This window comes from Heliconius melpomene, chromosome 13 (genome assembly GCF_056956725.1).
Source record: "Heliconius melpomene rosina isolate 202511_hmr_F chromosome 13, ASM5695672v1, whole genome shotgun sequence".
Lineage (NCBI taxonomy): Eukaryota > Metazoa > Arthropoda > Insecta > Lepidoptera > Nymphalidae > Heliconius > Heliconius melpomene.
The window spans coordinates 10,175,273-10,202,407 of record NC_140401.1 but is presented as its reverse complement, the minus strand read 5'-3'; the positions used below and the strand labels follow the sequence as shown (position 1 = coordinate 10,202,407).

The 27,135-nt window shown below is 33.9% G+C and overlaps 2 protein-coding genes across 2 annotated transcripts; both read left to right on the top strand.

Moving 5' to 3' along the window:
- Positions 1 to 190: 190 nt before the first annotated feature.
- On the top strand, positions 191 to 22,815 carry Cad74A (cadherin 74A). Its single transcript, XM_085195972.1, has 24 exons — positions 191 to 336; positions 5,754 to 5,964; positions 6,248 to 6,391; positions 6,745 to 6,893; positions 7,848 to 7,976; positions 8,180 to 8,398; positions 8,698 to 8,910; positions 9,256 to 10,080; positions 10,548 to 10,812; positions 11,333 to 11,615; positions 11,967 to 12,846; positions 13,042 to 13,227; positions 13,474 to 13,678; positions 13,879 to 13,998; positions 14,435 to 14,652; positions 14,793 to 14,919; positions 15,294 to 15,469; positions 15,780 to 15,900; positions 17,781 to 17,947; positions 18,168 to 18,478; positions 18,779 to 18,839; positions 19,129 to 19,304; positions 19,569 to 19,822; positions 20,023 to 22,815. The coding sequence occupies exons 2-24, from the start codon at positions 5,754 to 5,756 to the stop codon at positions 20,130 to 20,132; spliced, it is 5,550 nt and encodes a 1,849-aa protein (XP_085052098.1). The 5' UTR covers positions 191 to 336; the 3' UTR covers positions 20,133 to 22,815.
- A 1,544-nt stretch (positions 22,816 to 24,359) lies between these two features.
- LOC146532919 (retinol dehydrogenase 12-like) lies at positions 24,360 to 25,559 on the top strand. The gene has a single exon (XM_085196792.1). The coding sequence runs from the start codon at positions 24,470 to 24,472 to the stop codon at positions 25,442 to 25,444; it is 975 nt and encodes a 324-aa protein (XP_085052918.1). The 5' UTR covers positions 24,360 to 24,469; the 3' UTR covers positions 25,445 to 25,559.
- The last annotated feature ends 1,576 nt before the right edge of the window (positions 25,560 to 27,135 follow it).

Genomic DNA, 27,135 nt, shown 5'->3' with positions numbered 1-27,135 from the left:
CTGTCTCCACTCACGCATCTTAAGAAAATCCCCGTTACTTTTACCTTCGCAAAAAGGCGCTATCTGCAATCCTTTCAAGTTGAACGTAACTTATATAGCTACCTCTTTCTATTCTATATATTTTAGCGTGTAGTGTGAGCGAGATAAACATAGTATTTACCGATTAAGAATACCGGTGGTGCAAGTTTTTGACAGTACGTTTTAAACTTCGAAGTTCGTAAGATGTAATAAAAGTGTAAAATATTTTAGTTTATAATTATTTATGAAAAAATAAACAGTGTTTGTGAAAAAAGATGACATTTTAAATGGTTTATAGTGTAACATAAATTATAAAAGGTACGTATTAGGTTATACCTTAATACCTAAATTGTAAGCAAAATTTGTGTTTACTTGCGGAACTTTCTTTGCATAACGTTTTGTTTAGTCATCAAGGTCATAATATGTGTGCCAAATATATACATATTTCTATCTTAACTCATCTCCCACGTTTATTGATATAGAATAAACTAATTTTATGATATAGTGGCCTTCGAGTTATACTTATATAAATATAAGCTTTTAATATAGCTTCACTCTGTATCCCTCATCATCGAGAGATTGCTTGTTGCGTGCCGGAACTAAACACCGCACTTTGTTATCAGAGCAGGGAAATGAAAATTATTGAAATATTGATTATATTCTCTCTTCGAGGACTCGAACCCACAGCCATCGCTTTTACAGCCAGACGCAGGCCCACTGCTGACTGCATCACGACGATCTAGAAGATAATCCATTTACGTAGAGGCCTTCGTGTTAAATATAAGCTTTCAAGTTCAAAGTTTTGTTTAGTTTTACAATTTTTTTTAGAAAAGAAACACAAGTGTGACCGTAAACGCCACAGTTCTGGATTCGATTCCCACTCGGAGAAAATAATTATTATTTACCTACTAATATTTAATTAGGCGCGGCGTTGAGTTTCGCAACTCAACACGCAATGCCTCGAAAATATGGCGAAAAGTGGAGAACGGAGTGTCTTATCTCCAGATTCTCTCTGCCCACTACGATAAAGAAGAAATAACAGTATATACTACGTAACATACGCTAACAGCGAAGAAACAAGGAACATCAAATTATCACATTTCCCACGCGCACCATTGTCTATAGTTCAGTGACTTCGAGGTTATGAATGATGGTTTTTATGGTATCACCCACTTAAATAACTAGGGTTCTTAGGTTTTATTTGTGAGCCAATTTTTTTCTAGACCTAGAAAATTAATAACTTTTATTATATATTTTTATTAAGGCGGTGGCGGAGAGGCACAAACAAGTGACTGTCGCAATCAAGATGGTTGTGGGTTTGATTCCCACTCGGGGAATTAAATATTTAATATATTCATATGGGACGATAGACCTGTCTGTTTGATATCAATTTCACCTTGTTTCAAGCGATCTTGAGATAAATGGTTTTAACAGACGACACAATGATCCTAAAAAGGTTCCGTTTTTTCCTTTTAAGGTACGACCGTACGAAGCTTAAAAGGGAATGATGGGTCACTATCTGCTTTTGCCTATCCCTATAATAAGATTAATCTATAATAAAAAATTTAAACCAAACCAAGCAATACATTCCATATATTACGATGGTATTTAGATCGTCGTGTTATTTCATGCGATCTGCTGCGTGTGCAGTTTGCGTCACGATTTCCTCATTTGTAACTTGTAAGCCAAGCCATATGAGTGAAGCAGTTTTGTTTGGACATGCACTTTTTATGTTAAAACAACATTTTTATTTTATATACACTATACACGTAGAGTAAGGATTCTTTAATATTTATTTTATATATTTTATGGTTATTTAATATTATATGCATCAGAAGAAATCGTCCAACTGATAATCGAACCCATAACCGTTTATTTAGACTAGACAGATTAAGTAATTAGTATATTTTTATTTATTTAAAAGAATGCATATCATTTATATTATAATAGATTCACATACAATAATTAAATACATTAGAGCAATTTGAGTAATTATTAATAGTTGAAATATTAAATGTAATTACTTAATGGTATTAATGTTGCAATTTCATTATTATGACTTACTCAAAGAATCGTTTTTGGCTTCGCGCAGTATCCCGCACATAGCAGGGTAGGCAGAAGGAACCTGGTGTTAAGAAACTCATTCCCCACTTTTTGCTGAATTCTACTGTGTTACCAGTGCGAGGAAATGACATTATTAAAGATTTCATTTCCTCGAGTGACTTGTGCCCCTACGCCACGACTGTGACCACGACCAATTTTTTTTTATTTACAAATTTTTCATATTTTTGCATCTTTTATTAGGTACAGTTTTTATTGTGAACATCAAACATCTTTTATTAGGTACAAAACTGTACCTAATAAAAGATGTTTGAAGTTGGATGGATGAAGTTTAAGAAACTGATATTGAACCACTTTTGATAATTGTATCATACATACATATGTATCTCAGAAGACAATACAACAATAAATTATAGTATCAACGAGCTGGACTTATTGTGGAGCCAGGATTTGAATAGTGGAACTCTTCAGAAGTTAATAGTAAATATTCCAAATTTAGGCTCATATAATTTATAGCTCCAACCACATATTACGTAGGTGTAACTCATTGATTAACTTTTATTATTATATTTAACTAACTTGACTTTTATTATTGTATTTATATAAAAGTCCTTTTACATTTAAATATATATAGTATACCCTTTATATTTCTATATCTTATCTAACGCTACGTTAAGCCAAAAGCTTAACCAAAGGAAACTAGAAACCACAAGAAATTAGATCTGTTGAGATCACGTTGCCGTTATGTAGGTCGATGTATTAGACTAAGGAGGTATAGGGCATAGTATGGACTTGAGTAACAGGTTCTATTTCCGCTTATTAAAGTAATTTCGAGCTCAGTGGCGTGCCATTGGAGAGGCCTATGTCCAGCAGTGGACGAGGACAGGCTGATGATGATGATGATGATGATGAAAGTAATTTCAGAAGCAGTTGTACAGCAGGGGGGGCACAAGCGTGAGCCGATTGTAAGTTTCGATTCCCACTAGGGGAGATAACGAGGGTAACGAGGCAAACGCGCGGCGTTGAGTTTCGTCACTCAACGCGCAATGCCCCTATGCTGCTGCTAGGTGTCCTCTGCCTACCCTGATATGCTGGATTTAGCGTGAAGCTAAAGCTAAAATTTTTTAATGATTATAAAGAAAAATAGGCCGTAGTGTCGCAATGTCCCGAAAATTTGGGCGAGTTTTAGTCAGATGTGCTGCTATGCCACAACGGACTATACTATAATATTTAACTAAGTCACCACAACAGTTATTGTCGATATTAGTCAATGAAAACTAGGGTAAAGTAATTAAAAGATGATGACAATAGTTATGTAAATATCAATATTGAAACAAGAGCCCTCGCTCTGGTTATTTTCTTGAGCTTTTAACGTTTTTTATTTTTTTTATGTTTCACGCTATATACTGCATATATAGCAGGTCTCCGTTCCCCAATTTCCGCAATAATTTTGAGACGATGCGTGTTAAGTTGCGAATCTGTACGCCGCGCCGCTCTAAACAAATTTATTTGGGTAAAAAATTCCATTTCAACAGGAAATTCCCACTATTTTCTAGTTCTGTCAAAGAAAAGTCTTCGAGGGAAACGATATCTTACCTAGAACTCTGTCAACCATACCTAGAACTCTACAATTTACAACCCTACGAATTAACGAAATATTATTTATATGCACATATATACATATTTCATTTGTATATATTGTATTTTATTTCGTAGTTTACTATGTAAAACTTTAATAAACTTGTTTTCAATTTGAAAAACAAAACACCAACGTGATCAAATTGTGACATATTTTAATGCCCGCGACGATTATACATTCGAATCTTACTCTCAGATTGACCTACTTTTCTTGTATACGTAACCTAACGAAATTCCAAGGTGAAAAAGAGTGATTTTTCACTACATTCTCTCCTTAAACCATTTATATATGAACAAAGGTCATTACTCAGTTCAAAATCACGAGTTACCACGGTGCCAAATTTACGTAAGCAATTGTTCAGCGTGACCGCGGCCGACGCAACACTATAGTCTATCGCATTGTGAAATGTATGGCAGTGGTTATGTTACTTGGTTAGGGCCAGTTCTGGGACAGGTTAGTTTTAACCGTTAGTTAACATGCTTAACGGATAGCTGGCAAATTATCGATTTCTTCGTGCGACTGTGTAAAGAGAACAGTATTTAAGTCATATTTACCTAGATGTTTGCTTCCTTTATTTGATTTTGTATTATTGGAACCCTTTTTTATGTTAGAAGTTTAAATATAGGCCCTTTTAAACTTAGAAGATGTGAGCAACATTTTTAATTTCAAGTAAAATTTGTCTGTAATTGAGACATACTATGTATCCTAGTATGTAACGTTGGCTTCCTAATAAATGAAATAAATAAAAATTTAATTGGATATATTTGTAACTAAGTTATATTTGGACATATTAAAATAAATTATTAGTTAAAAAAAACTATAAACACGCTATCAACAGAACACTAATAACATTAATAAGACGAAGTAATGAGGTATTTATTACGTGTTGAGTGGCGAAACTTCACGCCGCGCTTATCCTCGATACCAGAACGAAAATATAAATTTAAATAAATATTTCATTTCCTCGAGTGGGGATCGAACCCACAACCAGTCGATATTGCAGTCAGATTTCGGCGGAAAGTGGGTCACGGAGTGTCTTAACACTAGGTTCCCTCTGCCTACCCTGCTGCGGGATACAATGTGAAGCTGAAAGTAATGAGCACAAACTCGATATATTTATTTATTAGTGGGCACTTCGAAATTCCATCAGGTATCTTCCACTTCCATCATCAGACTATGATAAGAAATTTCAATAATATCTGTTAAAACAATTACACACATTTACAGTACATTTTATTTATTAAGAGATTGAACAATGTGCCTTAACTTTATTTCAAATACTAAAATTGTAACCGATTACTACGAATACAATAATTCCATTTAAAATATGTAAAAATCGCGCAAGCCAAAGATCTTTCTGAAAATATAAAATAACTTGTCACTTATTTCTCTTTTTTTAATAGTTAACAAAAATAATACAGACTAAATCATTGATTTACTATACAAGTACCTATAACATTTTACAAAATTATTCGTTTGTATAATAAAAGGGCATGCTATTTTAGTCGCACGTGGATACAAGTGACAGAACGCCATTTACAAAATAACCCAATAAAATACCGGTTACGTGCGTTATTAGAAGGTCAATACGAATTCCTCTTGTTTGAAAATAAAATAATTACAGTAATGTAATTTATATCATATTATTATTATTAGTTCATTGTTTTGGTTGAGTAGAGGAGCTTGAACAGTGGAGTAGAGTTAATGAACACTTAAAGGGGCCTCTTAAACCTACACATGGGTTATAAGTCCCAGGCACTGGTTTAGACTCTTCATCCTGCAACGTCATGGGCATCAAATTTCAATCCAAATTTCATTTTCTGATTTCTAATTTTCTTTCTTATTTTCTGATTTTCTGATTTCAATGAAATTTACGTAGCTTATTTGACAGTTATAGGTACTTATACATAGCTTTAGCTTCAATACAATAATATGGTATCATCGAACTGGTCTCATCATGAAGCCAGGACCTGAATAGTACTAATCTCTTAAGAGGTTTTTTTGCTATATTATTAATATTCACAAACATTTCCAGATGGCGGAGATAATTCTCCAACGGCGTAAAGCGGCGTCAGTGTTGAACGAACCGAATCCCCTCATAATATTACTAATAATATGCTTACTAAACCTATGCGGGGCACAAATAATCAACAGGGCCCCGCACTTTGTACCCCAAAGTGGTGATATGTCGCAGTTTAGCATTGCAGAGGATACTATTGTTGGAACACCGGTGTATCATCTAAAAGGTATTTTTTTCACATTAATAGTGAGAAAAAAGTAGTGATAAAACACCATATATTTAAAAAAAATAAAAAGCTGTTAAGAGAATGTTTAATATTAATCTCTATAATTAAGTTCTTAATGTAATGTAACACATAAGAAGTTTGAATCGGCGTCGTCGTGATTTTTTTTTTGTTGCATTATTAATTTAATAACTTAATGTCAAATTGATATGATTTATACAACTGATATTTTTGAGATCAGTTAATTTTTTTTCTAAAAATTAATTTAAAAAAATTCATTCTTCAGGAATCGACCCCGAAAACGGTCCGTTAAGATATTCAATATCCGGACAGTACTTTAGTGTCGACTCCACGACGGGGGTGGTGACCTTAGCAAAATCTCTAGATAGGGAACAACAGGCGAAATTGGAAGTTATTATTAGTATAACAGGTAAAAAGAGCTATATTTATACATATTATATAAATATAAATAATCGTATATTCTTTATATTAATATTGCTAATATTATGAAAAGATTGAAATGAAGGCTTAAATGTAACGGGACTGGGGCTCGAATCCCAACTTAGTGTGTAATACCAAAGCGAGGAAATAAAAATATTAAATATTACATTTCCTCGAATAAAGGAATCGAACTCACAACCTGTCGCTTTACAGTCGCACGCTTGTGCCCCTGCGCCACTATTAAACACTTATAAAGATTCATATTTAAAAAATAATAAATAATATAATAAAAATAATAGTGTAATATAAAAAAGCTAATTTTATACAAAATTTCAATTCCAGACGAAGGTATAGAAGATACGGAACCTAACACAGTATCGTTAAGACGTGTTATACCAGTGCGTGATGTCAACGACAATCCTCCTGTATTCCATAATAGGCCGTATATTGTAAATATTAGTGAAGCTTTGCCTGTGGGAAGTGAAATCGAGGTGAGCATTTTTGTTATATGAGTATTTGTAATCTGTTGAGGCCAGGCCATTGTGGTGCAGTGGGACGTCTGGTTGTAATCGATATGGTTGGGCGTTCGACTCTCATTCCGGAATATTTAAATTACAATAGTTGATCATATTTCCCAATGTCTACCTTACAACAGTACATACAACAGTACTTACAATATTATATGACCGGTACATTTTCAAAAATTTCGTTACTCACAAATAATTACAAAGAATAATATTTAAAAACTTTGTTGATAGAGGCTACATTTTACTTAATTAACTTTAAAATGTTTTTTGTATATTGTTTTACTTAAACATAGCATAGATAGGATTTAACCTCCTATTTGATCACCTTGATTCAGTGTTTAAGGTGATGAACGCACACTTACTACTACTACTTTTGCACAGATACATCATAATCTATATATATAAAATCGAAAGGTCACTCACTCGTCACGAAATCTCAGAAACTACAAGTGCTAGGAATCTCAAATTTTGCATAGGAGTTATTTATAGGACGTAGGTGCTCGCTAAGACGGGAATTTGCAATATTCGACTTCTAAGGGGTTGTTTTTGGGGTCGAAAGTTTGTATGAAACTTCGTTACTACAAATGCTAGGAGTCTCAAATTTTGCATAGACGTCACTAGGACGTAGTCATGGAGACAGAAATTAATAATAACATAGTTCACGCGGGTTAAACCGCGAACGGGCCGCTAGTTCATTATAAAATTCACGATATACTTCAAAAGAAGCTTAATATTAGGAAAAATCTTTTTAGGAAATAGTTCACCAATAAGCCATAAAGTAGGTAGGTATATATTTAATACATATGTAAATAATAAACACAATGTAAAATATTACAAAATATCTAAGATATGAATACTTAGACGTTTATAGCAGGTTCAATACCCGAGGTGTCTAGTAAAAATATTTTCCACTTACAGGTCACACCAAATATAATAGTAACTGATTTAGATGAAGGAGAAAATGCTAAAATACAAATCACTTGTTCAACTAAAGAAAGAGGGAGTGATGCTGAAGCGTGTGCCACATTTAGAATAGAAACTGAAATGGTAAAGTCTTAGGCAATTTATTTAAATAGTTGTAATAACAAAAAAAAAACGTATATTAGATTAATGCAGAAAATAAAGATTTTTATATTCTAAAAAATACATTAAAATTTTTAAAATCGCACCAAAGCCCTCTAAAGCGGGCTTTATTCATATTTCTTTCTAATGATTAACATACCAAACACAACTAATATTTCCACCAACAGTTAACTACAAACAGATACCAAGCTCACATATACACGACTAAGCCCCTGGACTACGAAGTGCGCTCCACCTATATAGTGACTCTCGAGGCCCGCGACGGGGGTCAGCGCCCCCTTCGCTCCGTGGCCACGCTGGCGGCGGCCGTGCGCGACGTGCAGGACCAGCCGCCCGTGTTCCTCAACGCGCCCTACTCCGCTGCTATACCGGAGAATACACCCCCGGTAAGTAAATATTTAATTAGTTTTATTTTAAAAAATGATATATTTATGTTTTATGATGTTCCTGTGTCAATTCCGCCCTTCGAGCAATCAATTCTTCCCCCTCTTCTTCATTTCCCCTTTCTATTATGATAAAACGCCGCGTTAAGTTCCGCCATTCAACACGCAATGTCTCTAAAACTGTCCGGTGCTTGAGTAACAGAGTCTCTTAGCACTAGGTTCCATCTGCCTACTCTGCTGTATTCGCACCCTGTACCCTGAGATAATGCGTGAAGCTATTTTTTTATGAAATCCTTTTACAGAACACAAGTATAATGGAAATAATATCTAAAGACGGTGACACAGCAAATCCCCGACCAGTTCTACTGACCCTCGAAGGCGATACTGCCCAGTACTTTAAATTAATACCTGAAAGGTCAATAGGTCGCACTACGTTGGTCACTACAGATGTACCACTTGATAGGGAGAGCGATATAGTTGTGCAAAATGGCGGCGTTTATAATTTTTTTGTTAAGGTATGTGTTTTTCTTTCTGTTTTTGTATCTAGGTCTAGAACATGAAGTTACCTTAGAAGTCGATAGGACGTCACTAGCGATGTTTTACTAACTGGTAAATGATAATGTCGTACAGAACAGAAAATTTTATCTATTAATTATATTTTATTAATAAACAGCTTTAAAATTAAGATTACTATTTCATAGTAAATAAATTATTAGTTCTTTTCAATACATTTATTACTTTTATATTGTATATGCAAATCAATTTTAATAGAAATAATGAAGGAAATAATCCTTTAAAACAAATATTATTAAACCCTACTTCATACACTATATTAATAATAAATTATTGTAAAATTCCAGGCAACCGAACTGATAAATAACGAAGTACCATCAGACTATACAGTGATGCCAATAACCATCGTCGTAACCGACGTGGACGACCATGCCCCTACTTTTAACCAAAACTCATTTTCTCTTACAGTCCCTGAAAACATCGAACAGGGAAGCCCCTTACCAGGGCTGTCTATGTACGTCGATGACCCAGATTTGGGGCATAATAGTCATTATAATCTATCTTTGAGAGACGTTTTTAACTCGCAAGGAGTGTTTACTATTAGCACTAATAGTGGAGAAGGTCGTACCCCGATTAGTATCAAAGTTAATGACTCATCAAAATTAGATTATGATGTCGATGATGAAGAACAACGATTATTTGTGTTTGATGTAGTCGCGTCTGTGAATAGAGAAGAAATGTCATCTACTCGAGTGAATGTTAAGTTACTCGATATGAACGATAATGCCCCAGTGTTCGATCTGCCCCAGTATAAGTTCAATGTTCTTGAAAATTCTGAGATTGGCATGAAAATTGGAAATATAACAGCGAAGGACAAAGATTATGGAATTTTTGGTGAAATTGAGTACTCGTTAGCAGGTTTTGGTTCTAATATGTTTAAGACGGACGAAATTGGCGGAGGATTATACGTAGCTGGTAATTTAGATTATGAAGTTCAAAAGAGTTATAGTTTAACAATGCTGGCTAAAGATGGCGGAGGAAAGGGCACTAGCGTTAGTGTTTTTGTGGATGTATTGGATGTGAACGATAATGCCCCAATTTTTGAAATGCCTGAGTACAGTCGAACTATTCGAGATGGTGCTACGAGTTTTGAACCGCAACTTATTGTACGGGTAAGTGGTACTAATATATAGTATATTTCATAGACAAAGTATTTAAAAATATATATAATTGTATAGAATTTACAGTTATTTTACTTAATTTTATTATGGTCGTTAAATAAAAAAAAATATAAGCTGTATCGTCATGCTATTGCAAATGCACTCTATAAATGTCTTTTTGTACTAATCTAATAACATTTGATGCGAATGTCACAAACATTTATTGGACTAGCTATTGACGTAAATATCTACAAAAATACATCGATTTAATCTGAATCGATTTGATCTGAATTATACAGAACAGCCTGCTCTGTATAATTCATATCACAGCATGTCAGCATCTGACTGTAACCGCCGTGGTTGTTGCTTCCATCTTCACTCAAGGATTTAATTTGATTTCCCAACTGTGGAATAAATATTTTAAATATTATGTGTTATTCCATATTAAAGAAAACATATATATACCCTCCTTTAATCAGGCGAGTGACGCAGATGGCCCCACGCAAGGCGGGGGTAGAGTAAAATACTCCCTACAATGGGACAACGTAATGGGACAGATCGGGGAAATGGGGGATATGTTAGACCAAAATGGGGAAATTATGGGGCACAATGAGGAAACGGGGAAAATGAGTGGAGTATTCGAAGTAGATGAAAGCAGTGGGGAAATACGCATTTTGCGCCATGTAGCGGCAACTGATACGCCGCGAGGAATATATGAGTTGTTGTTGAGAGCTACTGATTATGGTATGTGTTTTATAATTTTTTTAACATGTTATGGTAAATATGTTAAAATGCCAGTCAGGAGCACAAGCGTGCGACTGTAAACGAGACAGGTTGTTAGTTCGATTCCCACTCGAGGAAATAAAATATTTTATATTTTCATTTTCCTCGTTCTTTTAAAGAGGCAAAGCGCGGCGTTGAGTTCCACCACTTAACAAGCAATGCATCCAGAATTCGACGGAAAGTGAGGAACGAAAGCTTCCATAACCACCTTTAGCAAAGATTTTATATTAATTCATATACATTGAAATATGTCATTGATATGTTATTGATTTTTAAATCATGTTTTCTTATTTTACTTCTATATATTTATAGTTGATTTAAATGTATTTCAAATAAATATGCACTTGTAGTGCAGTGGTGTGAAAAAGTTTAAGACTATTACTCATCTCAAACAATTAAATGTATTTAATTTGAATGAGCAAAATAAAAAATATCTGTGTCATATAGAAAATATATAATTTATTACTATTTTACGTTGCAGGAAAGCCCTCACTATACAACGAAACTAAAGTGTACATTCGAGTAGGAGTCCCCGGGAATCAGAGACCAGTGTTTAAAGGGAACTACCATCAATACAAACATACCAATCCTGTCAACCCCACCAACCCTATCAACCCAACAAGTTATAAAGCAAACGTACGTGAAGATATATCACCAGGTGAAAACGTTACTACTGTAGTAGCGAATGATCCGGATGGCTTGGATGAGCTTCTTAGATATCATATAGTCAGTGGAGCAAAGGATAATTTTGTTATAAATGAAAAGTACGTTGTTTTATTATTATTTTTATAGCCTTGTGGAATGAGTGGGATTTGCATCGGTAATTATTTAGATGGCAATATTAAAGCTGTCTATCAAATTGGTACAAATTTACCAGTTGCCATATTGCAATATGTACTATTATTAAGATTAGAACTCAAAACCATTGCAAGTCATATCATATTTAAATGTATTATAAACTATAAACATATTAACTTTAATACTAATCATCATCATCATCATCAGCCTGTCCTCGTCCACTGCTGGACATAGGCCTCTCCAATGGCACGCCACTGAGCTCGACTGAGCTAATACTAATATTTGAATGTAATATAAAATATTTACTTTAATTCCAGAACAGGTCTGATAACAGTATCAAATGACGCTAATCTCGATCGGGATTCGAACCCGGACCACTACGAAATAATAGTATCAGCAGTAGATAGTGGTACACCTGTACCAGAGACCGCTACAACAACCGTTTTTGTGACAATAGAAGACGTAAACGATAAACCACCTAAGTTTAACCACACAGAAACAACCACGTATATATCAGAAATAACCAAAAAAGATGAAACAGTCACCAAAATAACCGCATACGATACAGATTCAAATGCAAAACTTAAATATAGTCTTGTATCTATCAAAGCATTCTCTAAAGCCGGTGTCCAATTGAAGGAAAACTCAAATTACAATTACAAGAATATTTTTAAAGTTAACGATGAGTCTGGGGAAATAATTGTCAATGGCACACTAGATTACAGCCAAGCGTCAATTGTCATATTAACTGTCAAAGTGACAGATGTCAACGCACAGATAAATAAGGACAAGCAATTCGACGTTACAGAGTATACAATATATATACAGCCGTATGCGGATAAAAATCCCCAATTTACTAATCCAGGATGGACGCCATCAAAACCTGTTATTCATCACAAAGTTAAAGAGGAACAGCCGATCGGCAGTACCGTTTTGGTTTTAATGGCGGAAGATCCCACTTCCGGCCATGTTGTAACTAATTTTAAAGTTATTAATTCGGAAACGGGTCTTTTGCAAGTAGATCCATTAAGTGGACAAGTGGTTTTGACAAGACATTTAGATTATGAAGAATTGACCAATCCTAATCTAACGTTGACTGTACAAGCGACGAGCAACGACGGGAGTAAACATAGTGTAGCGAAAGTTATTATAGAAGTGATGAATATAAATGATAATTCACCGATATTTGATAAAGAGGTAAAGAACTCCAGATACTTTAAAATAGATATGCAGATGTTTTAAACTTGTTTTTAACTTTTTAAGTTAAGTAATTCTCAATTTTTGCACAAATAAAAAAAATATTGATTTTCTTGATTTCGTCACTTTTTTATATGTCGTAGACGTACATCATTTAAGCCGTTCTCGAAAATTAATACTAATCATATTCCACAGCTATACAAAACAAGTACACTCGAATCAACACAATATCCAGAAGAAATAATACGAGTCAAAGCTAACGATGCAGACGCAGTACTAACTATAGACGACGACAGTCGCGGATTCAATTCTGTGCGGTACTATTTACGTGGGGACTACTCTGAGTTGTTGCACGTGGACCCTGTTACCGGTGGTGTTACTGTTAGTGTCATGTATCACAATTTTGGTTTAGTGATGTGATAGTAATTTTTTTTGTTGGTTTCCTTATTAATTTATACTTGCAATATTTTTAGAGTAAAAATTATAAGATTTTTTGTTGACGCCATTATAGCATGATTGATATAAATATGAATGAATATGATTTAGATTTTGGTAGGAAGTATAGTTGCCTAAGCTGTTAGATATAAGTGGTATCGATAAAATATATTTTCTTTATACCTTCTACAGGTAGCACAAAACAAATCACTAGACCGTGAAAGGCAATCAGTACTGCGAGTAGAAGTCGAGGCTTGTGATGGAGGGGGTGTAGTAGGGGACATGCGAAGGGGAAGGGATTCAGAAGGAGGGGGCAGGTGCACGAGAGCAGCTCTGCTTATTGATGTGCTGGACGTCAATGATAATGCGCCTGTGTTTGATAAGGATGTATATACTGGTACGTATTGGTGAGAAGTTAAGAGGAAGGAGGGGGCTAAATTAATATTAAACTTCAATGAAGGGAGACTTGGATGAAGAATATAGCTCCATACAAACTATCCATTAAATTTATACACAAAAATTCATCGAAATCCGTCCAGTCGTTTAGGTGAAACTGATAACAGAAGAATAATATATAATATAAATGTCTTTCTACAGCTGTAGTTCCAGAGAACGCAGACACTGGGGCGCGTGTGCTAAAATTACTGGCCACTGATCCTGATGAAGGACTCGCGGCTGATGTCCACTACAGATTGCTAGATGAGAGTGATGCACATGGTAAGTCGTAGTGGTAGTAGTTAATCTTCAAGAGGTCACTGACACCTGTAGAATAAAACCAACTGACTAAAACATAAATAAGGACAAGGTAAAAAGAAAACATAGTTATGTACATTAGTATTGTACAGATTTTCAATTTAGTTGTTTGTTAAAATATTATCGATCTTCTATCGTCCTACACTAGAAAAATCGTCGGCTAAAATAAAGCATTTATTTCATGTTACACTTGTCTCTGCTAGTGTGAAAAATGATTGTGAATTATTGTTAAACGTCCCAATTTATAAAGCTTGTAGAATTCCAATGATTAAAGAATATTAAGTGCAAAAGAGTATAACTAATGAGATGAGATATGGCACTTCTATATTTATAAATTTTATTCAAAATTAACAATTAAATTGAATAATTTGTATACAAAAAAATCTATAATTTATTACAGGTCTATTCAGTTTAGACGCAGATACTGGGCTACTAACAACACAACGTGACCTTACCGGCCGCGGGCGTACGGAACCTTACCGTTTATTGGCAGAGGCCAGTGACGGGACGCACTCGGGCGTGACGTCGCTTGTGCTGTACGTGGGCGACGTGAGCGCCAACGACGGCGTGCCCAGATTCATCAGGCCTGCTGTCGGAGAGGAGCTCACTGTGAGCGAGGTGAGTCACTCACTCACTCAGTCAGTCCAACTGCTCTGTCAGCGGCGGGAGTGTGAAGGCATCATTACTATTATCCATGACTTCTTATTTACATTTTCTTTTCGAATAACCTTAATAAATGACTATTTCCTTCATTTCAGGGTGCGACCATTGGTACTGCAGTGTTTCAAGTAGTAGCGAGTGATCCAGATGACCCTACTCTACCGGCGGGACAACTGTTATACTCTATACAGCCTAGTAACGATGATGCTGAGGTTTTTGCTATTGGTATGATATTATTTTAGCTTCACCCTGATCCCGCATATAGCAGGATAGATAGAGGGAACTTACCGTTAAACACTCCGTTCCCTACGCACCGCCCAATCGAACTCAATAGTCTTGAACCAGGGCGAGAAACGAAAATACATATTTTTTAAATTTATTGCAAAAAGCAAATTAATGGTAAGCGGAACTTTCGGATGTGGATGCGTGCGTACAAAGGCCAGCAGCTTCGAGGATGAAAGTGTCTGTACACTCGACGCTTGAATTAATTCCTCCGAATGGTAATCGAACCCTCAGATGTTGCATTTATAGTCAAACGTTATACCGCTACATCAATGCGACCCAAAATAAAATAAAGTTAAAAAATATTTCTTTTACAGACCCTCAAACAGGTATACTTTCGACTCGTCGAACTCTAGACAGAGAGAATCGTAACAGTTATACTTTGCTAGTAGAAGCCACAGACAAGGGGAATCCCCCACAACGGGCTTCACGCGTGTTAACTATTAAAGTTGGTGACATTGATGATCATAAGCCCCGTTTTGCACGTGGACTGGTAAGTTTATTAATACGCTTCATGCTCATAGGCATAGCGGGATAGAGGCCACCCTCTATCCTTAGGTACCCAAGGTATTATAAAAAAAATTATAAACCATATTTGGATACTTAAAAAATGTCCACAAATATAACCATTTTGAGAATAATTCAGCGGAATTCAACACCACGCTTTATCTTGGTAGCAGAGCGAGGAAATGAAAATCGAGTGGGAAACGTACCCATAACAGTCGCGTTTACAGTTTACGATATACCAATGCGCCACGACGGCCTAATAATAGTAGCTATTAAATATTAAGAATATATTACAGGATGATGCACCAATATTAATGACTACAAAAGAAGAAATACCTGTTGGAACAGTCATAGGAACTTTAGAGGCTATCGATGAAGACATCGATGAAAACGCTGAAATTGATTATGTAATTACAGGTAATTATATTTTATACTGGCTTGTAACTGTGGCTTTGCCTGCTTTGTCAAATGGGAATAACTATTTGTACTTTTCCTGATTTAATGAAATATAGCAAAATAGTGCCGCTTTACAAAAGTGGAGATAGATCTGAGCCTGGAAATTACAGACCGATTTCTGTTTTGATATCCTTAAGTAAAATATTTGAAAAAATAATGTTCAACCAGCTCACAATTTTCTTAAATATTAACAATTGTTTCCATAGTGAGCAATATGGTTTCACCAAAGGTAGGTCCACTACGGATGCGGGTGCCGCACTCCTAAAGCACATTTATGACGCATGGGAGAGGTCACAAAATGCAATTGGAGTGTTTTGTGACTTATCCAAAGCCTTTGATTGCGTAGACCATGTAACTCTGTTGTTAAAACTAAAACATTATGGTATACAGGATACTGCCCTTGACCTTATTGCCTCATATCTAAACCAAAGAATCCAGACGGTTAGTATAAATAATGTAAAATCATCTGGATCTCCTCTAAAGATGGGCGTTCCACAAGGATCTATACTTGGTCCTCTTTTATTTCTTCTTTATATTAACGATCTGCCTTTTTATGTGAAGAACCTATGTGATATTGTACTTTTCGCGGATGATACCTCTTTAATATTTAAGGTTGACAGAAATATAATAAACTATGACGAAGTGAATAGTGCATTATCGCATATTCTTCGTTGGTTTGATGTTAATAATCTAATTTTTCGAGTTTGCCTTACCAAATGTTAAAAAACATAATTTTAATGTAATAATTAAAGGAGAACCTCTTAATGTGTCGGAATCAGCTATTTTCTTAGGTGTTACTATAGATTCCAAACTCCAGTGGAACGCTCATCTGGAAGCACTTGCAGATAAACTCAGCTCTGCCGCGTTCGCAATTAAGAAAATAAGACAAATGACGGACGTTGAAACTGCCCGACTAGTCTACTTTAGCTATTTCCATAGTATTTTATCTTATGGAATGCTGCTATGGGGCAGTGCTTCAGATATCAATTCAATATTTATTCTCCAAAAAAGAGCCGTAAGATATATTTATAATCTAAGAGCTCGAGATTCTCTGCGAGATGTTTTCAAAGATGCAGGTATTATTACAGTTGCTTCCCAATTTCTATACTATAATATTCTCTTTGTCCGACAAAATATACATTGTCATAGAAAAAATAGCGATAGTTATACGATAGAAACGAGAAATAAAGATAAGCTTGTTACACCAAGTTTTCGCCTCCAAAAAGTTAATAAATCCTTTATGGGTCTGAGTATACGTGTATATAATAAAATGCCGCAGTGTATTCTTAATTTGCCACTACCAAAATTTAAAATATCTGTAAAAAAAATTCTAACAAGTAAGCTTATTACACTGTTCAAGAATATTTAGAGGATAAAGATGTATGGAATTAATGTCTATTGAATGTCAGGCAGGATAGCTGCCAGCTAATGTAATAGTAAAATATACCATTGACTTTAAAAAGAGCAACTGTTGAGTTTCTTGCCGGCTCTTCTCAACAGAACTGCCTTCCGAACCGGTGGTAGCTTTTTGTTGACATGTACATTCGACGATTCAAAAGTGCTTATAAAGTTTATTTGAATAAAGAATATTTTGAATTTGAATTTGAATTTATGACACACTTTAAGTATACCTCGCTCTGACCGTAGCTACAGTGTGTTATATTGAAACTACTAACGTTTTAGTATTTAACCGAACAAACTCTTTAGTGTTTTAAAATAAGTATGAGCACAATTTCAATATGCATAAAAGAAATAATATTCACATTATATTTTATCACTTTAATATTAGTACTACCCTAACTACTTATGTATATATTAATCAACAATTATAATTTTTCCAGCCGGTAATGAACTCGAACTAATCAAAATACAACGTACAAACGACAGTAAAGCTCAAATCATCGCCAACGCTAGGATAGATAGAGAGGTCATATCCCGAATTCTGTTGACTATAAAATGTTTTAAATATGAAACTACCCCCAAATTGACAAAATCTTATAATAGATTGGTAAGTACGTATTTCTTAATATTTTAGTGCGTAGCTTTCAATATAACCTATATATTTATATTAACTTCAATTTCTACATTCTAAATGTTAATAAATATTACTAATTAAACGGTATTTTGCGTAGGGAACAACTTAGAAAATAAAAGTATAACCGATGGAGTATTATGGTACACATAATTTTTTTTCTCATAAAGTAAAATATTTTTTTATAATATTCCAGGACCCAACAGAAATCCAACTGCTCATCAAAATAGTCGACATCGACGACCACTTACCTAAATTTGACAGTTCTAACATGACAGTTGGCGTTCGTCTGAACATTCCGATTGACACTGTCATCGCAACTGTCAAAGCTACAGATAAAGACCCAAACGCTTTGACCATAGAGTATAAAATTGTAAATATGACATTCGAATCGCCGATCAAGTCGAAATCAATTAGCAATTTGACAGATGTTATTGTGTTGAATAATACGAATGGGGAATTGAAAATTATGAAAAATTTAATACATTACGCTGATGGCACTTTTTGGTTAGTTTTTTATTTATATTATTTATTAATTTTTGTGCTGCGATGGCTATATTCTTGTTTAAAATTTTGTATATAGCAAGATTTGAACCGGCACCTCTTAGATAGAGTCAAAATCTATTATTTACTTATTTACTATAAATACACGAACTGTAACTAATATTTATGTGAAAAATACACAAATAATTGCTTTTAACTCAGTATTTTTTATAATTACAGTATGGTGGCTTTCGTCATAAATTTCTTAAATGATTATTATTTATTTATTAATTATCAAATTTTAATTGATTCTATTTATTTTAGGTTGACCATTAGAGCTAATAATTCAAATGAAACGGATAGGTACAACGATATCTTAGTAGAAGTAAGTATAGTAATTTTAATACGTGACGTTTATGATAGCTTTTAATATTAGTTACATATTTGTGAATGTACTGAACACGCTTATATGTAGTTTCAGTTTTACTTTTAATTTTGCAAACTCTCTGACTAGCGTTTAACATACTCGTATCATGACGGCTTGCCGTATTTTAAATAAATATTAATAAACATTTAATAATAAAATTGTCTTGTAAAGGTTTGTCTTGTAATCTATTAAATTTATAATTTTAGTAATTTTTCATACTTATTTGGCAAAACTTTCTATTCATCAGGTAGTAGTAGTACGAGAACGCGATTTACTCCGTCTCACCGGCGTAGGTACCACGTCCCGCCGCACTGCAGCGCTGAGTGAAGCGCTACAAGAATTGTTAGCACCGCGCGGTCTAAAGCTGCAGCTGCACGATGTTATAACGCTGCCGGCACATCTTGCGCTTTATGGTGGCGGCGGGTGAATAGCTTCAACATTTGAAATTAGATATTTATAATATTTTTGGATAATAAATAGACAATTTCTTTTAAATTCGTAAACGCAATGATCGTGAGATGATTTCCCCGCTTCATTTAGACATTGGAAATTGTGTTCCACCACTCATTAACCCCAAACTTCAGACGTAATTTCGGACGATATGTGGAGAGTGTAGTAGGTACCTTAACACTACCTTTAAATTTCACTATATAAAAAATGATAATAAAATTTCCTTGTTATCCACAGACCATGCTTCCAACTACGAAAAACCAACACGGGCGAAGCGTTGACACCCAAAGCAACACTAACAACATTCCGCTCAATAGGCGTTCCCCTACAACGAGTGCTACAACAACACCAAGTACACAACATAACGACATGCGGCCGCAACAACAGTGTCGTCCACAGTGGGGCTCAATACGCGCTGTTGGTGGTCGCCGGTGCGCTGAGTGTTGCCGGTGTTATTGCCGCTGTTGTGTTGTGTTGTTTGCATTCTACTGGTGAGTTGTGTATGTTTTTCGAGTCACTCAACACGCAATGCTTTCAGAATTTGGCGAAAAGTGCGGATTGGACGATCTTAACAGTAGGTTCCCTCTGCCTATCCTGCTGTGTGCGGGAAACAGCGTGGAGCTGAAAAAAATATATACACTATATAATGTTAATTATATGAAAAAACTATATATGTTATATTTTTCTACAGCAAAACGAAGAATGAAATCAGCATTGATAGTTAGAGAGTCGCCGCCCGCCATGCCTACGTTACCCATCGCACCGACACGGCTATATGCAGAACCATTGTATTCTACGTGATAGTATATATGAATTGTTTAAATTTATGAACAAATTATAGATTTTTGGTGTATTATTTTTATACTGATGGCGACATAACCATATCTTATATGTGAGATTGGTTTAGGTTCGTTATCAAGGTGAGATGGGGCAATTTTTATTTTATTTTATTGGTTTGTATTATTTGTTATTATTTTTCTTTCTGGTGTTTTTGTGTTAATATTTTGTACCAAAGTGTTTTTTTTTCTCTTTTGAGTATGAAAGATAATTCCACTTCGAAAATTACTTATATATTTCATGTTTTTAATTCGACTTATATATTTCTTTTTCTTTTGTTTGATTTTTTTTTTGTCATTTAAATTAACTTTTTTAAATAAATTAATAAGTAAAATTATTAACCTACAATCCTTATCTTTTTGAACATTCCGTCCAAGCTATAAGCAAGTGTTCTATAAAGCTTATTTACATATACTATTGCATCTAAATATTTAAGTATTTTTAATGTGCTATAATATACCTAAAGAGTAAAATTTTATATAAAATTATGTATTGAACCTGAGTTATATGAGATTATTGAAATCATAGAATAATAATGTTCTTGCCGGAAAAAACGCCTTTATTGATATATTGTATAAATATTTTTTAGGTTACCCCTTTGGGTAACCTTTGGGTAAGCCTTAGTGATAGGATCCCCTTTTACCAAAGGGTATCCTATCACTAAGGCTTACCCAGTGATAGGCTCTTTCTATCTGTCTGTACCTGTATATCTCATGAGACTTGTTAGCTAGACAGTTAAATTTATATCGCTGCTATAACAAATACTAAAAAAACAAAATAAAACAAATATTAAAGGGGGCTATAACCAACGTGATATTTTTTGCCGTTTTTACATAATGGTACGGATCTCTTCGTGAGCGAGTATGACTCCACCTCGCCGGTTTTTTTTGTATTCTTTTTTTTTTCTTAATTTTCTTTATTTTAATATAGGCAGTGAACGTAGTAATACATTAATCCATTCGTCATCCTATAATTAAAATTGAGTGGAAATGAACCCACAATCATCGCGATAGCAATTTAATTAGGCACTAACTAACTATGCTATCAGTTTAAATGTATATATAATCTATATATATAAAAGGACTTGTCCTCACTGACTGAGGTAAGACGCACGCACAGCCGTAACCGCTGTGAGTAGAAACGTGGAATTTGGACAGATGCTTACTTTCGTAATCTGGACATCCACTAAGAAGGGATTTTAAAAAAATTTTACCCTAAAGGGGTGAAATAGGGGTTGAAAGTTTGTATGGAAAAAAAATTAAATCGGCACCGATTTTTATAAAATTTGAAATTTAGATTTTTTAAAATATTTAATTTAATACGTGTTTCATCGTTTTCTAGAATTCTCCCGCTAAGGGTGCAAATAAGGGGTTGAAAGTTTGTATGGAAAAATCTTTAAAACGACACGGATTATTATAAAATTTTAAATTTAGACTCTTAAAAATATTTAATTGAACATGTGTTTCATGGTTTTCTAGAATTCACCGCCGAAGGGAGCAAATAAGGGGTTGAAAGTTTGTATGGAAAAATCTTTAAATCGCCACCGAATGTTATAAAATTTGAAATTTACTCTTAAAAATATTTCATTGAACACATGTTTCATGGGTTATAAGAAATCCCCCTAAATACGCAAGCGAAGCTGCGCGCGTCCGCTAGTATTATATATAATCTTGATAAAATACAGTATGCTTAAATTTATATAATGCATATTTTATAGCTGACCTTATGACACATTGCCTCCATTCATAAAAGTTTCTTTATTACATCTTAATACATATATTATTAATCCTTGTAGCGTAGTTAATATATGGCACAATGGTTGTGGGTTCAACACACACAGGTTGGAACTACTTCTAGTATAAAATTAGACTGTGTTCTGTCATTCACGAGTAGTTATTTCCATTTGACCACGGGGGCGAAGCTGCAGGCGACAGCTAGTTATTTATCGAATATAAGAAGTTCGAAGTTTATTATGAAATATAAATACATATTTAGAGAAACTTAGTTTAAAAAAAGTTTCAATAGATTCTTTCTATCTACTTTCCAAGTTGTGTTGTGTCATTTTTTATTTTTCTATGCAAAATTTACATTTTATATGCTTGTAAACTGGTGGATTTCTTTATTGTAAATAAATACCTAATTATAATTATATATTACTTGCTATTATAAAATAAAAAAAACTATTGTACTAAGTCATGTTAGGTACTTACAATTACAATTTTTTTTCTATTTTTTTTATTTTTTATATAATAGGTACCTGTGTAAGTGAAAACACATTGAAGAAAGAATAATTAGTTATTAATGTTTTAAGAAAATAAATTTTACAAAGTTTTACCTATTTTGTAGTGAAAGTGGTATTCCATACTTTAAATAAGTTATTTTTTTATTGTTATCATTTTTATACGTATTCTGAATGACTGTCTTACCTAGGTACATTTGTTTTTATATATATTTTCATTTATACATTATATTTAAAAAAAAATACATTTAAATGTACAAATATGTTAATGGTGACCATAATAGTGTGATAATAAATATAAGCGTCAAGTCACAAATATTATTGTCCTGAAGGAATAATATATTTTTATATAGCTTTATAAATACGTATAGGTACGTACCTACATATAAATAAAATATTATTATACAATTTTGTTTTATTTTTCAAGAAATTTATTAAGGGGCTTCCATATGATTATAATTAGAGGCATAGCCACGGCTTGTAAATGATGGTTGTGGGTTCGATTTATGATTATCTAATGTGGGGATGAATTATTTTCACTTGCCTCTTAAGACACACCGCGGGGTTAAAATACGCTATTGAACAGAAGAAGACGAAAATTTGTGCCGAAAGCAGAGAACGGTGTGTCCTTACACTATGGTTTCTATGCCTAGGTACCCTGATATATGAACTCGCAACTAAGTATCACCTTGCTACTAAGATGAGTTTATGCGATAATATTTTAGCGTATTATATTTCAAAACAATAATAAATATACATATGTCGCTAACTGATATAGGGACTTGCTATATATTTTTTATATTTGAAATATTTTATTTCCATTTAAGTAATGCTTAAAACGAAATATTCGGATGGACCAAAACTTTTATTCATAACTTGCAATAAACAAATATGTCAGCCTCGTTTCCTCGTTCTCGTTTCCTTTTTATAATTACATTATTTACATATTATCAATTGAGAGCTCTTTATTTATTGCGTTACTTGAGTGATAAATATATTAAAATTATGACACTATTAAGGGCATTGGAATGTGTTGCCACACATTATCGCTTATCATTTTAAAGGCGAAGATACTGCTGGCTTTAAAATTAATTTTCGTTCCCCACTTTCCGCCGAATTTTGACATTGCGTGTTGAGTGGCGGAATTTCAACGCCGCGCTTTTGCCTCGATAACAGAGCGAAGAAACGAAAATATAATTTTAGGTAAATGTTTCGTTTCCTCGTAATTGCGCAACAACGACCTCAATTTACATACAAATAAATAATAGAGAATTGCACTGTCTACTGACGCTACTTTTTTTTTATTATAAGCCAAGTAATAAAACAATACATTTATAAGAATGGTAAATGAGCTAAATATAAAAATATTATTCTTAGTGTTTTATTTCCTTGTTAATAAATAAAAATTCATAGCCAAGTACATATATATACATAGATATATATTTTTATTTCAATATGTAAATTAAATTTATTTCATATATTGAACACAGCAATATCAAAATATTTTTATTTATATTATTATTTCATGCTTTTTTGGGATTCCTTATCTCAAAAGGAAAAAACGGAACTCTTATAGGATCACTTTCTCTCTCTCTCTCAAGATCTCTCAAGACTCTTTTTCCAAGGAATTATTTTATTACTACAAAGTTGTATTTGTAGTTCATTGCATACAAAATTAATGCTAAAGCCCGCATACTTAAATTTGTCATCTTAAGAAAGTTGTACTTCCTTTTCCCAGATTAGATAAGAGATATCATTATTATTAAAGCGTGCAAGTTACGCTTAGGTAGGTACTATACTTAAACACAATATTTACTTAGGTACTTAATTTTAGAAAGAAATTGTTACAGAAAATATTTTAATTTTATAACACAGCAATAAAGATACTAAGTAAAAATATTACATCCACTTAACCTTTACCCCGACCACGTAAATACAGAGTTCTTAATTATAAACTCGTTCAAAATGTTCCATTCGCGCGCCGAGAGCGGTTGGCATTGACAAAAAAATAACGAACTAGAAACTACTTTAGTAACTAAAAAGTAACAAATAAAATAGCAAAATGTATACAATTTTAACAATATGTATTTTAATAGTGTTCTTAGTGAGTTATTATCAAAAGAAAAATAATGGAATGTGTAAATCAGATAAAAAATTGTTTGGAAAGACTGTTATTGTAACTGGTGGTACTACGGGCATTGGTTTACGTATGGCCATCGATATAGCTTCTAGAGGAGCCAAAGTCATCATAGCGTGCCCCATCGAAAAGGAAGGGGCTAACGCTAAAAGGATTATAATAAAGGAGACAATGAATCGTAATGTTGTATTCAAAACCCTAGATCTAGCTAATTTGAAATCTGTGAGGAATTTTGCCGAATATATAATTCAAAATGAAGAACGACTCGACATTTTAATGAACAACGCGGGCGTCGGTGTCATCGGCGACTATTTAACTGAGGACGGAATGAGTGTTATAATGCAAATAAATTATTATGGGCATTTTCTTTTGACACTCCTCCTGTTACCACTTCTAAAGAAAACTAGTACAGATAAAGAGAAAAGTAAAATAGTGAACACTACGTCGATGATGCGATCTTTAGGTTACTTGGAGGTAGAAAATTATAACAAAATAGGTTATTGGGGACAAATTTCTATTTATTCCAACAGCAAATTATGTAGTGTTCTGTTCTCCAATGCTTTGACAAAACGACTGGGAAGTCAAAATATTGTAATCAACGATGCCGATCCGGGGCTCGTAGCTACTAGAATATATCAGAGTTATAATTATATAATTGGATTATTACTTAAGTGTTTATTGAATGCATTTTTCAAGAGTCCTTTGGAAGGTGCTCAGACAGCGTTACATGTAGCTTTAGATGAGGATGCAGGGCAAGCGAGTGGACGGGTCTACGCTAATTGTCAGCTCGTTGACAAAAAGATCTCAGGAAATGTGGAGGAAGCTGCTGAGAAACTATGGGAACAATCGTTGAAGCTAGTTAAGCTGGAAAACAATGAATTAATGAATATTTTGCAGTAATTGTTATAATTGTTTTTTTTTTAAATCGGGTTGTTAAAATTATGAATGTACCTTCAATTTAACTATATTTTTCTTGTAGTGTAAAATTGTATTGAATATAAAATTGATTATGTTATCCACTTAGTTTTATTTATGGCTGAAATAAAATGAAATGAAATTAGGCCAGTCGTGGCGCAGAGGCACAAAATTTGACGCGATTGGTTCTGGGTTCAATCCCCACTTGAGGAAATGAAATATTTATTTAAATGTGCATTTTTATTTCTTCGCTCTGGTGTCGATCCAAAGTGAGCCGTTCCATTCTGCCACTCAACATGCAATGCATCCAGAATTAGGCGGAAAGTGGGAAACGGAGAGTCTTAAGGTTTACGATTTTTCCTTATAGTTTTAAGCTCTACACTTCTTGTTAAGAGTAGCCTCATATTTTGTTTTAAAAATTACTCAAAAATACTGACGTCTTTTTGCTTTTATAATTTTTTTCTTGATTCAATGTCATATCGTTTTTGTTGCAAATTCATTGGTTTTAAACAGGTTTCAGGTCTTACTAGTTTCTATTAGGTTAATTTGTATAAACATATGAATGAAGGCCATTTTGGCCCTAAGGTCAGGCCGAGACCGAGAGAGTGTCTGTCATGATTTTAAGCCGTACTCGGGGAACTAAGTACCTACATCTATATATATAAAATCGAAAGGTCACTCACTCATCACGAAATCTCAGAAACTACATGTTCTAGGAATCTGAAATTTTGCATAGGAGTTACCTATAGGACGTAGGTGCTCGCTAAGACGGGAATTTGCAATATTCGACTTCTTAGAAGTCGAATATTGCAATTGTTGTTTTTGGGGTTGAAAGTTTGTATGAAACGTCGTTACTACAAATGCTAGGAGTCTCAAATTTTGCATAGACGTCACTAGGACGTAGCCATGGAGACAGAAATTAAAAATAACATAGTTCACGCGGGTGACACCGCGAGCGGGCCGCTAGTCTATCTATATATCTATATATATAAAAGGACTTGTCCTCACTGACTGAGGTAAGACGCACGCACAGCCGTAACCGCTGTGCGTAGAAACGAGAAATTTGGACAGATGTTTACTTTCGTAATCTGGACATCCACTAAGAAGGGATTTTGTAAAATTTTAACCCTAAAGGGGTGAGATGGGGGTTGAAAGTTTGTATGGAAAAAAAATTAAATCGGCACTGATTCTTATAAAACTTGAAATTTAGATTTTTAAAAGTATTTAATTGAACACATGTTTCATCGTTTTCTAGAATTCTCCCCCTAAGGGTGCAAATAAGGGGTTGAAAGTTTGTATAGATTTTTTTTTAAATCGGCACCAATTTTTATAAAATTTGAAATTCAGACTCTTAAAAGTATTTAATTGAGCACATGTTTCATGGTTTTCTAGAATTCTCCCCCTAAGGGTGCAAATAAGGGGTTGAAAGTTTGTATGGAAAAATCTTTAAAACGCCACCGATTATTATAAAATGTTTAATTTAGACTCTTAAAAATATTAAATTGAATATGTGTTTCATGGTTTTCTAGAATTCACCCCCTAAGGGTGTAAATAAGGGGTTGAAAGTTTGTATGGAAAAATCTTTAAATCGCCACTGATTCTTATAAAACTTGAAATTTAGATTTTTAAAAGTATTTAATTGAACACATGTTTCATCGTTTTCTAGAATTCTCCCC

What these genes read in the sequence shown, in the direction of transcription:
- Cad74A (XM_085195972.1), top strand. Translation starts at nt 5,754, where the DNA reads ATGGCGGAGATAATTCTCCAACGGCGTAAAGCGGCGTCAGTGTTGAAC. An exon ending in TACCGGAGAATACACCCCCG is followed by an intron (nt 8,399 to 8,697) that starts GTAAGTAAATAT and finishes ATCCTTTTACAG; the next exon opens with AACACAAGTATAATGGAAAT. An exon ending in TGCTGAGGTTTTTGCTATTG is followed by an intron (nt 14,920 to 15,293) that starts GTATGATATTAT and finishes TTTCTTTTACAG; the next exon opens with ACCCTCAAACAGGTATACTT.
- LOC146532919 (XM_085196792.1), top strand. Translation starts at nt 24,470, where the DNA reads ATGTATACAATTTTAACAATATGTATTTTAATAGTGTTCTTAGTGAGT.